The sequence below is a fragment of the Notothenia coriiceps genome, unplaced genomic scaffold, assembly GCF_000735185.1.
Source record: "Notothenia coriiceps isolate Sejong01 unplaced genomic scaffold, NC01 NC01_scaffold00006140, whole genome shotgun sequence".
Taxonomy (NCBI): Eukaryota; Metazoa; Chordata; class Actinopteri; order Perciformes; family Nototheniidae; genus Notothenia; species Notothenia coriiceps.
In genome coordinates this window covers 97,816-111,051 of record NW_011338841.1, presented here as the reverse complement: position 1 = coordinate 111,051, position 13,236 = coordinate 97,816, and the positions used below count along the sequence as shown (strand labels likewise).

General features: G+C 42.3%; 1 protein-coding gene across 1 annotated transcript in view; it reads left to right on the top strand.

Moving 5' to 3' along the window:
• Positions 1-13,236, top strand: part of sdc3 (syndecan 3) — a 31,908-nt gene that overhangs the window by 13,303 nt on the left and 5,369 nt on the right. The window contains exon 2 of the mRNA XM_010768966.1: positions 10,250-10,343. Within this exon, the coding sequence (XP_010767268.1) occupies positions 10,250-10,343 (94 nt within the window). The remainder of the gene's footprint in view (positions 1-10,249; positions 10,344-13,236) is intronic.

The window sequence follows — 13,236 nt, the reverse complement described above, 5'->3', positions numbered from 1 at the left end:
CCATTAGCCTGATCTACACAAGCTGTAATTGTATGAAGCTGCCTCATGATTCCCATCACTGTACACAGACAGAAATGTGATTCTCATTCATCGTCCGGTTTTCTCGTGTGTGTGTGTAAGGGTTTTCGATTTGTGCTGAGAAGAGACCATTGATTACCGTTTTTGAGTGTACTCTGAGTGCCCCTCTCTCGCTCGCCCTCTGCTTCACAGAGACATCATGGTCCGTGGGGTGCTCTCTCGCTCTCTCTCTCTCTCTCTCTCTCTCTCTCTCTCTCTCTCTCTCTCTCCGGCACTTCATAGAAGCAGCCACAAAAACAGTTATTGACTCACCAGCCAACCAGAAGCATTCACTGCTCACTGCAACATTTCTGCAACCAAACATCAATAGTCACACACACACACACACACACACACACACACACACACACACACACACACACACACACACACACACACACACACACACACACACACGATGGACAGATCTTCCAACACACAGCCTCATATGCACACAAAAACACGGCGCCCTTTCTGCAGTGTGGGAGCAGCAGTTGTGTTGGAATCTCAAGGCATTTCTGGCAGCAGGACAGACACACACACGCACACACACACACACACACACACACACACACACACACACACATTACACACACACTATCTCGGAGATGCATGTTTCATAAGGTCATATATAATGGAGAAGGATTCCACGCAGAGAGGCCTGTGTGTGTGTGTGTGTGTGCGTGCATGTGTGTGTATGTGTGTTTATGTGTGTGTGGTCTTTAATCCTGTTGGATTGTCAGATTAGTGTAACAGCTGGGTCCTACAGATATACATCTCTCTGTCTCTGTATCACCCCCTCTTCCATCTCTGCTCCCCTATACTCGGCCCAGAGATGATCCACAGTATGCATTAGTGTGTGTGTTGTGTGTATGTATCACAGCTCCAGTCCATTACACGGTTTCGGGCCAGCTGATGTGTCACTACACAGTCATGTGACCTCTTATGAGTTTTAGTGTCAGCTGCTGGTTTTTTCAGAGATCCTGAGACATTACAGGTTAAATACATTCTGCAGTATTCATTTATTAATTGTTCAGTTGTAATTATTAATATTTTAGTCGTGGCTAATTTGACGTCACCATATGGTTACTGGGGTGATGGCAAGCATAGTTTAAAACTACTGCAAACACGCCCTGAGCTCAGAAATACAACAGTGGAGCAGCTGGTGCAGTGTTTACAGAACAGCCAAACAAACTCAAGTTGTTTTAGAAAAGATGTCAGCAAAAATCGTCATCTGCCATTTTCATGGTGGCAAAAATATGCCCTAATAATGCTTATATCTTGAGCAATTGCAATACGCCCTAACCTTGGTAACAAGTTAGTTTTTTACATTTAATGTGTGAAGCAGCAAAAAGCGTTCGGTCTGCATTAGTTGTAACCTAATACAGCTTTGATATGACTGCAGGAAAATGAGGCTGATATTAATGAGTAAGGATTACATAACACTGGTTTACATGCAAACATTGTTTTCAGTAAATCCCTAATGCGTATATAGGAAATTTGAATCCCATGCTGTAAAAGTCACTCTCTGCCATTTCCATTTAAAACATCAACATATAGACATTTCATTACAGAAAAACAGAGCAGAGTTAAAATGGCATTCAGAGCGCAGACCTCCGCCAAGGCCAAAGTTGCATTTACGCTCCTCTCAGATGGTCCTATTGTAGAAGTGGTTCTTTGAACTTCTGTGTTCATTAGCCTGAGGTCGTAATGTGGAAACAACATGAAGGCTAGGACCCTGCTTCACTATTTCACCAAGTCTGATGAAAATCGAGCCAGTCGTTTTTCTGACAAACTTACAAACCAAGACGAAAACATACCCTCCTTTATTGTGCTTAAAACTGTATATCTTATTTTGTTGGCAAGAAGAATGAAAAATGTCTGCCAGTTAACGACATCAACAATCAGGCTGCTAGAAAGGACACATTCTCCACATAATCAATGAAGTGAAACCAGATTTTTATCCTATTTGTCAAGTCATTTGTTTAACGTGAACCTTGGTTTCTCAATCTTTATACGCATCATGACCTCCATGATCAATTTTATAACAGAGGGAGGGCAGGCATCCTTCCACCTAATGAGGATTAATCGTCTTGTTAACAATGAACCAAATGCAGAAGCCTCTGACTGATATGAATTAATGAAGCGGGTACACTGAACATTGTCATGAATGGATCTGGGTCTATTGTTTAGTAACAGATATACGAGATAAATATTGAAAGTGTTTCTGCTTGAAAATGAATTTAAATTGCCCTTCAGTGATGCAGATGCATGATTTTCTCTCTTCACTGTGCACCTGTTCTATCCCCACAGCTCTCAGACCGAGCCCCTCACTGAACAATGTACCATATTTAGCAAGTGTGTGACTTTCCATAAGGGCATTAATCACATATATCATCTTTGTCCTTAGTAGGATAATATTAGAAAGATAATATTAGGGCTTGGATGCTGTTCAGCGTTGGTTTGGTGCTGCACTGAGACAACTTTAGGGCCAGAGCGAGCTGGAATAACAAACCAGAGCCGATGTAATGCCATCCTCCCACAGGTTTTGTGCGGGGAATTAATACGGCCAACGTGGCTGCGATTCGGATCCGCCACTGTAGCTCTATCAGGAATTTGATCGGCATAAAAGACTAACAAGGGAGAAAAAGTGTTTCACCCATTTCCTGGCTGTCGTACACTCGCATGTTTACACGTTTACTCAGTAGTTCACATTCATTAGTCACAGGGAGCACTCTAGTGTGAAAAAAAAGGACAAACATGCCGGAAAAGATCAGAAATGTGTTTGGCAGGGAAATAAATCAATGTTTCCTTCCTTCCCACTCAGTGCACTTAAAGCAGCATGTCCACAAAGATCTTATTTCTGTTGAATAGCCTTTTTACATCATTTAATAATAACATAAGCAGCTCTTTTTAATACCCCAAATTAACCCAAACTCTGAAATCTGACGTCTTTTCGTATTCATCCCCATGTAGTCTTATTTAATCCAAGACACCCATAACCACTTCCCATCTTTTCAGCAGCTAATCAGTGTTAAATTGCTCTGCGGGTTCCTTCTCGCGAACACAAAGTGATGCCTGCTTATGACCCCCCGCTGCAGCGGTAACTGCAGAGCATCTCTTGACACTGTAAACTTAAAAATCTGCTGCTATTTTACTAGGCTTACTGCTGACAAACGAGGCTTGGGGGGGCTGGAAATACTTATTATTTCACAGGAGGAGACATTCATCACAGACATTAAAGCTATGACAGTAAAAGAGTGTGATCAAAATAGAGCAGGGAAATCACTGAAATGGATGCTCAATGGTTTTTACCTACAGTTTGAAGATTAATTATGTATCGGGTATTGGGTGAGCGTTCTTCCCTTATTCTTTTTTAATGGCACCATCTCTGAATTTTAAGATATTGCCCTAATAGCGTCACAGTGTAAAAGCCTGCACAGTGAGCTGGGAGGACATTTTGTGATTAAGAGGCGCACAGTTAAACACTTAAAAAAATGAATGAAGTTATGAGGGACATAAATATGATGTAAATATATACATATCATAATTCCTTTAAAACCTTAACATCAACGGTGAATACTAATTCTGTTCTGATATAGATTTCCATTATACTTTTGTCGTATCTTTTTAAATACTGCTGCTCAATGCATCTTTCGGACAGTCTGTTTCTAGATTTAAAATTGAAGGTCTGAATATATTTGTCAGTGCTTTAAGAGATATACATTGCATCCCAGGTTTCCTTTGATAGTTTACTAAAATGTTGTGTGTACATGTGTATTTTTGGAGAGAATTGAGCCGGCTTCTCTTCATGTAAAGCATGAACAAAATAGTTGAAACCTACATTACATATTTATTAACCTGTAGAAAACGACAGTAAAACCTACAGAATGTACAGGGGTGCTGTAGTAGTAAGGGGCCCCTCATGTGTCTGTGCCCTCTGGCCAATTGGCTCACTATCAGTCTGTGATCAAAGGAGTATATTTCAGGATTTCACCTCCTAGAAATACTTGTGCAGGTTTTCTTTGACCCCCTTGGCTGTAGCGTGCAGGTGTTCGCTGTTTTAAGGTTCAAAGGAGGGCGTCTGACATCACCGTTATAAGATACTGTCTCGACATCCGACCCCCCCCCCCCCTGTGTGTGTGTGTGCTATAAGGTGTCAGCAAGTGTGTGAGCAGTGTGACTGTGCAAAGGCTCTATGCTAATCTCTGCTGATGGTGGCAGGTGTCTTAACCAGGCCATCACCTTCTAACCCACACACACACACACACACACACACACACACACACACACACACACACACACACACACACACACACACACACTGCCCTCTATCTCTCTCACATCTCACTGCCTGACAGTAAGTGTGCTAGCGTCACAAGCTCACCCTGCAGTATACAAAGTAATTAAAATTAGCTACACCTTTACCAGTTTTGATATCCCTGTGATGCATTAATAATCATAATGAAAACATTTGATTTATATGATTCTCAAATGGGCCGATCTGAATACTTTTGGTAATTTAAATATATTTTTATGCTAATACCTTACCTATACTTTTACTTGAGTCACATTTTGAATGCAGGACTTTTACTTGTAGCAGATTTTTCCTGCACACTTCTACTTTTACTTAAGTACAAGATCTGAGTATTTCTTCAACCTCTGCTGCCCAGCATATAGGAGACGAAAAGCAGGGCGCGGTGTGAGGCGAGGTGGCAAAGCTGAAAATGGAGGGAGATTAGAGGTCACTGCTGACAGGTCCGGGGATCCACTTTGGAAAGAAAGATGGGTGTGGAGAAAAAAAAAATCAGTAGGCAGGCTGCAGTTCTTCCTGTAAATGTGCGAGTAGTCTGAGGGCATGAGCCTGGCAATCTGACCGTTTCCAGATAAAGAGTTATCAACGGTCAGACAGCAGCATGGCTCAAACTCTTATCAGAGGAGGTCTGCCCCGGAGAGCAGCCGACACGCAGACGACTGTGAATCAGCTGCTGCTTTATGAAGCATGGGCACTCCACCTACATTGAATTAAACTGCAGGGAGGTTTACTAATGTGGCCCATAAAGATAATTTTACCTCGTTTAAGGGCTGATCTGGGCCTTCAATTTTCTGCCGGATGATTTAGTGTTTTAGGCAGAACTGTTGTGATGTTTTTAAGTGCTCGGTTATCATGTTTGATGTCTAGTATTTTAGTTAAGGCAGGACACCCACATTGTAGTTTAAGCCAGTCATTGCAAAAATGATACACCTTTTGTTTGGGGATGTGACTCTGTTCAAGTTCAGGAGCAAATGTGAGCAAGGTTGAACCAGACAGTTTGAAAAACACATGATTAGTGAACAAGATAAATAATGAATCATAGAACCTGTAACGCAAGCAGACACGGCATCATTTTTCCGGGGTTATAAAACAAAAAGGTCGGGAATCACTGTTTTAGTCCATGATGTAATGACAATATTCAGATGGGCAGGTCTGCGGGGTGCTGAGGTTTAGACTGTTATCCACCTTTTTGCCATAATATCTGTAATGCACCTTGAGAAAAGATTGGAGTGATTGTATTCCCTTCCTACATGTGTATTGTGTGCAAATGGACATGCTAAAAATACAATGCTCTTGACCTGAATGCATTGTATTTCTATATATCCCCCTCATACTGTGGATGCAGTTAATGGAGGGCTGGCTAGAGGAGTGGGACTCACAGATGGTGCCAGAAAGCAGAGGGAGTATTCAAATGATTCTTCACAGTTTCAGAGCTTAGAGATGCTGCAGCAGCACCAGAGAACATTCGCTCTGATAAAATCTCACATATTAAAAAGCGCAATTAACGATTATTTCTCCAGAGCAGCGCTGCGTCTACTGTAACAGGAGCTTAAAGTGTGTGTGTGTGTGTGTGTGTGTGTGTGTGTGTGTGTGTGTGTGTGTGTGTGTGTGTGTGCGCGCGTGTGCGTGTGCGCGTGTGCGTGTGCGTGCGCGCGAGCGCGAGCGTGCGTGCCAGGCATTGTGCAGCAGCAGCCTCCACCTCTCGGGTTACTGAGGAATGCATTTGAAGTCAATCACAATGAAGCTCTCTATCTGCCCAGCTAGCCCTGAAGGGGGTATCTGAACTGAACCAAAGCAGTCAGAAAATCAACTCAAAAAAAAAATCATTAGGTCACACACATCAACCAGCAGTGTGTGTCTGCGTGAAACCCGATTTGGTGATTAGCGTGTCTATATAACTAACTCTGGCTCTTATTGTTATCTGACTTCCTGCATCTTAGTTTGTTAGCTGAGCTGCATACGCCCATCGTTTCTACAAAACACACACCGTTGGTTTTATCTCTCCTGCAATCGTCATATAACCTTCACACAGACACATCACAGACACACACCTTCTCATCACCAGGTTGCTATAGTCTTGCCATTTTAATTTCACACAATTACAATCCTTCATTTATTTATTTATGATCCTAAATTAAAATCTGGAACAAATCAGCTCCTGTGGAACGTTAAATTCTGTGAAACCGCGGAGTTGTCAGCTCAGGTATAAAATCCAGGTTATTGCCGCTGTAAAACGAGCTGACACACCCACACACCCACTCACCAACTGACAGAGCAACTATAGAGAACAGGATCAAATATATGGTGCAATACCTGATGTCAGCTATGGATCACATTTCTACCTGAGTCACTGCAAATGTTGTAACACCGCTCAGAGGACGCACCTATGTTCGCTTTGTCAGAACATGACATGACCCGGCAAACAGATTATTTCTCAGACTCTGTCCTTCAATTTTATGTTTCCCCCAGTCTCCTTTTACCCAAGTATACATAATTATATATCCCAATGCTCCCAGATTGTATAAAATAACTCCGACTGGCACCACATGTCTTACAATGGCAGTACTTCATACGTTGCCAAGAACCAGGATTGCTCCGCAGATGCAGTGGAATATGGCTGTCATCCTACAGTTTCCTTTTATACCGAATGGGAACAAAATACAGTGGTGGAGGGAAATTGAGGGCAACATACAGAAGGTTTTGGCCCCAGGTTATGCGTGTGGTGGAGGGGAGCTAGTTGTGTCTCGTTGTGGTTAGGCAGCTATGTGGCGCAGGCAGCTGCTTATAGCTCCTAAAAACTGAGGCAAAATGCAAAGCTGGCCATTTTCAACTCTCCCAAAATCACGTAAAAACAAACCCACACAGATCGGTCTGAGGGGCAGTTGTGTGTGCATGTACACACAACTCAAACCTATGATTATACCCACAGACACACACGCTGTAATTACCCACAGTGACGCACGACTGCCCGCCATACCATGAATTCACATGTATAATATCGTCTCATAAATTAAACATGTCGAGACACAGAGGGTGATTACATATTGCTGTTAAAGGTTAGGATAAATATAGATGATGCACTTTTAAAGACAGAAAATGGGCAAACAGCAGCCACAGCATGTAGTTTATGTGGAGGGTGTTGTGTGCATAGGGGACTTTAGGGAAGGGGCCCCTGGGCCAGGCTCTGGGGGCGGGGTGTGTGTTTATTTAAGTTGGTGAGTGTGTTTTTCGGGGTCACGCTCAACTTATGTGGGCTCGCCTCGAGATAAGAAACTGTATTTCAAGATGAAAGGAAAATGGGGCGAGGACGGGGATATACTGAGAGTTTGTGGATCCAGAGGGGGAAGATGGTGGGGGGAGGCAGAGAGGGAGGGACAGGGAGATAAGGGGAGCTGGAGGAGCAGACTGTTTGGATGTTAGTTTTAAGGGTTGTTTATTTGACGTTACATAACACCTTTGCTTATGTAGCCAGAGCTCTTTTACTTGTGTGTGTGTGTGTGTGTGTGTGTGTGTGTGTGTGTGTGTGTGTGTGTGTGTGTGTGTGTGTGTGTGTGTGTGTGTGTGTGTGTGTGTGTGTGTGTGTGTGTGTGTGTGTGTGTGTGTGTGTGTGTGTGTGTACACAATTCGCACCACACAGGCTAGCAAAGGGCCTCAGGATGGGCTTTAGATTGCTGAGGAGATAAGTTTGTTTTGGCCAAATTTTCAGCAGTGGACCGGCTGTTTTCTGATACCTGGAGCAAAACTCAGCCCTTTGTTCTTAAGAACGCAACATTGAACCACTTAGCATGTACTGAGAGGAATCTTGGCAAAAAATGCAGCATGGAAGAACCTTTCAGCTCTTTTACTTCAATAGAAGTAGCAGCAACACACTGTAAATAACATATTACAAGTTACACAAGTAGGCATTTTACAAAATATTTAACCTGATGCGGTATCGAAATAAAAGTTCCCATTATGCATAATGGCTCCTTCCAGAGTGTACTTGATATAAAATATGAATCATTCTTAATAATGTTTTTAAAAAGTTGTTTTTGTCAGCAGTGATGGATGATCTCAATCACTTATTCTGTATACTGTTAGGTTATTTAATCCTAGTCAAAGGTTGCATCTTCTGTGTGTAGCATCTTAATCTGTAACATTACCAGAAACTATAGCTGTCAGATAAATGTATATGAGTGAAATTATGAAGTACAACTGGAAAATATACAAAAAAAGTACAGGGAGTTCTTAATTGTACGGTACTGAACTTGAGTTAATGTACTTCAATTGGTTAAAATCAACCAGTGACAAAATAAAAGAAGATAAAACATTTAAAATACTGGTAAAAATCATTAGATAAGAACAGTTGTTTAAAGAAATGATCATCTACAGGAAATGTATTTGCCTAAAATACTTGAAAGAATGCACATTACAAGTACAGTAACTGATTGAAACATGTCTTGAATCACAGAGTGGGCTGCATGTCTTTGTATCTTTGCCCCCGCAGTACGGGCGGTGTCTCTGAAGTGCATGCATTTGAAAGCAGCAGTGAGTTGAGCCTGTGTGATGGTGAACACTAAAGTGTGTGTTTAAGCATCTCAGGGATGTGGGATTGAGGTCAAGAAAAAGAGATGAATGAAGAGAGGAGGGATCACACTCAAAGTGACCGGAGGCTGAGGTCACTCACTTCAGAAGTTCAACCCTGAACGATCCACGACTAATCTCTCATACCTGACCCCGACAGAGGTCCTGCTTCCCCCTCACATCAACATGATACCAGCCCGGGTGAAGGTGCACAGATTAGCAGCGAGGAGGCTGTGTGAGGATCCATGGGAGACTCTATCAGTCAGGAAGAGTCCCGTTTATCAGTCAAATGTGCTGTAGATGTTGTTCATTAGAGACACTGATTCTATCCCACACAAAGTTCAAAATAGTACTGAAATTATTTACCAGAAACCATTTCGATCATAGATTTTTGTAGGGCATTTTAACAGCTGCTCAAACATGAGGTTTTTCTGCTTTTGTACTTGAAATTGTGACATTTTTAGCGACACTAGCAAGTTTGATTTATATCCAAAAACCGTACATATCCATCAGGAAGCACCTTGTATTGCAGCTCCTGCCTCTTTATGAATGGGGTGTGAATGGATGAATGATGACTTGTGTAAAAGCACTTTCAGGAGTTGTAAACACTGGACAAAGCGCTATATAAATACAGTCCATTTACCATTCACCGTCAGCCTTACCTTTATGTTATTTTGAGCACAAATTAGCATGAGCTCACAGCAAAGAGTTCACTGTTCTCTTACGGACAATTAATGGATTGTTTAACAAGGAAATAAGGCCATCGTTTTGAATCACGAGTGCCAAATGTGGGATTTGTTGCATTTTTCAGTTTGATGTCATTGGACACTTAAAGTATTTGTGGTTTATGCTGTTTATCGGACAAAATAAGCCATTTAACAAATTATTTCAGCTTTGGAAATGTGCTACAAGGATTTATTCACTATTTTATAACATTTTATAGTCCAACATTTGATAAATCAAAAAGAATATTGTGAGTAGCAGCTTTAGTTCAAAAGCTAACTGCCTCTCAGTGCTCTGTACTACTTTACAGGCTGAGCATCACTTATAACCGACACGTAGGCAGAGGCTGAATGAAGCCCCTCTCTCCTTAAAGGCTTTGATGTTCCTCTGCCAAAATCCCAGCTTTAGATCGACTCATTAACTATGTTCCTCCATGGAGCCACAGTCAGACAGATGTTAGCCTGTCCACCATAAAGCTGCCTGCAACTCAGCTGTGTGCGTGTGTGTGTGTAATCTGACAAAGTGGTTTCTCTATTCAAATGTAATGACAAACATGATGAATAATCTCTGTGTTCTCTGTGTCTCTCACAGGCACAGACTTGGTCGCCCCCTCCCGATGACGACGGCTCGGCGAGAGACGACATCTACGACGATGACGATCTCTACTCAGGCTCCGGCTCTGGCTGTAAGTGTGTGTGTGTTTGTGTTTGTGTGTGTGAATGCTACGCACTCATGCCCTGGTTCTTTCAAACTCGACAGCTGCTATGTTTCAATCTGCTGACCCTGAAGACCCCACCCCCCCCTTCTGTGTCCTCGAGTTATGGTCACTCTGGTCGCCAGACTCACACGCATTGAGCCAACGCACACACAACCGCACAATACAAGCCATTTGGCCCACATCACAGTTTTGGTGCAGATTTATTGAACCTTTAAACAAAGACGCGCCTTTGCAAACAAATGGACAGCCTGAACTTGATTCCCTCAAGTCTTATTTGCGCTAATCAGATTACAGTCCAAATAGATTAGCAAATTGTGTGCACCTATGTGCGAGCAGGTCAGTGTTTGAGCGAGCTGGCCGTCTGCGTGTTCAGGAATGACCTACTTAACGTAAATCATGTTGGTTTAATTCAGCCTGATTTTTCCGTGATCTTGCTATTGAAGCCTGAGCATGGCCCTCCTTATTAAGCATGACTCATTAAGGGCTGCCCTCGGTTCAGACACTGCGCTAGTAGCGAGCGAGCTGAAAATAAATTACAATTCAGAGCAGCAGAGGCACCCCCTGTGTTTGAAACAGCAACCCGGCAAATTGCTTTATCTCAAACTGTGATACAGAGCCGTCTTACTCCAAAGGAAAATCTCATTTAAAACAGACGGATGTGCATTTTGAGTCACTGCTGCGTTAGACTGTGGCATTTTGAGGTTTCTGATAAGTTTTACAGTAGATGCATTGTTCGAGTTCATATTTTGATATCCTCTCTAGCTCCTCTGTCAGCCTTCATGTGTTTGTACCTGTAAATTCAATTTGTTTCTCTTTCAACCCAGGGAGCTTCACTGCTATAACAAAATGGAAGGTGGTATAATACTATTATGAGATTCAAGAGGAGAAAGGATCATCGTGTCTTTTCCTTTGTTCCCTTCTCTTCTCTATACGACGTGTCCACACTAAGCTAGCTCAATTTGACAGCCCTGTTTACGAACATCCACTTTTTTCAGGTCATTTGCTGCAAAAATCAGTCTATAACGCATTAGCAAAAAGAAAGCAGTTCTTCTCCTCTTCAGTCGTTCAACGCTTAAACTACACATCAAAACCGACATCTGGAGAGGAGAGGGACAGACAGCCTGGTCTCAGTTGGTTAAATCTCTGTTCAGCTCTCCATGTTTTAATTCAGCCGAACTCATAATTAACGGTTGTTGTTCTCATTTACATATTATTCTGTTTGTGTTGTCAGACAGCTAAATTAGCAGAAAACAGAGATTTGATTGCATCTCTGATTGCTGCGCTGCCGTTGTCAATAAAACCATTACTTTATGATCCCGAAGTCATTTGACAAACAAACAGAGCTCTGCTGTGTGATTGGCTGTATTGACTTTTAATCTGAGTTATCACAAAGACGGGACAGATGGTTATCTTCTTCACGGAGCAACGTTCTGATTTTACACATAAAGGTCCCTTAATGGTGTACTGGGCAAGAAGGGTCTCGTGAGAAATGGCAATATTGGTGCATTATGGGAATGCAATGTTGTTCCCGTCAGGGGATAATTTCCATAGATGTTTACCTTTTGACCTCCGACGCAGATGCCCAGCCTTGAGCAGCCATTAGCTCCCATAAGGAACGTCTGCCCTAGCATGTGGTTGTTGTTACCAGTTTACGACCGGGCAACTCTTAGTCAGAGATAGTTATTGTTGTGGGACACCTGGAACACATCCTTCTCGGGGTGTAGATGACCTCGAGCCATAAGTGACAACAAATGTGATTCAGTGTCCTCAGCTGTTTAGTCTATCTATTGAAGAATGTTGATTATTACACTCTGAACTAGTTAATACGTCGAACTACAGAAGGGTTCTTCAGAATTGATTGTGGCATCTCAACCGTGTGGTCAGATCGTGGCCCGTGATATGTCGTGTGAATTCTCCGGCCGAAGCTCCAAATAAACCGTCAGTGTTTGCCATCAAAGCTCCAGGTCTCTTTGTGTCTCTCTGAGTCCTGTTTCCAATTGCTTCAGAAGTTTTCCCCACAGTTCCCAGCCTTTTTAGACCTTGACTCATATAAGTGATTAAAACTCATGATATCCCGGCCCCTGCTCAACAGATTTAGTCCATAGTTTTTTGTAGCCTGTGCAATGTAAATCCCCCAACATACTAAAATGCTCGACTGCCTCTTAACTTTACAGAGCCCTCGAACAGGCTTACATCATCACTTTACAAAAGCTTGATTTTCCCTTCTCATACTTAAACACAAGGCAGGTGTCTTTGAATTTATTCTCTTCAGAGGGCCAATATGATTTCCATTTTGGAGACAAATAACGACATATGTGTGGATATAAGTCAACAACAGGGGGAAGGAGTAGCATCATGTAGGGCTTGTTGTATATGTGACATTTGTCCGTGTAAGGGTAACATCCATAGTTTGATTCCAGGCAGGGATCTTGTCTGTGCCCATCTTCCACACTCAAGTCCTGTGGCAAAAATAGACTATAATCTTAAAAAGAAAAAAGTTGTTTGCATCCACTTTATTTATGTTGTTAAATCTATGCACAACAAACAAATTGTTTGTGTTCTCAAAAATCCCCACAATAAGAAATGAAAAGGCAGCATTGGTGGCATGTTCATACCTTCTGTTAACACAGTTGAATGCTTCACATTTTAAAGATCCCCCCCCAAAAATACGGTCGTGCAACACTGCACCTGCTACTGAAGGTGACTTGTAAGTGTCTGAAATCTCAATTTACAGCTCAGCAGAGAGTAAATTATTGAGTGTTTGTATACAGGGAGTAGTAAATGAGCGTCTAAGGGATTGATTTCAAGCTCAGCCGCAGTCTCGGTTTCTGATTTACTGAGGCTGTGTGTGTGTGTGTGT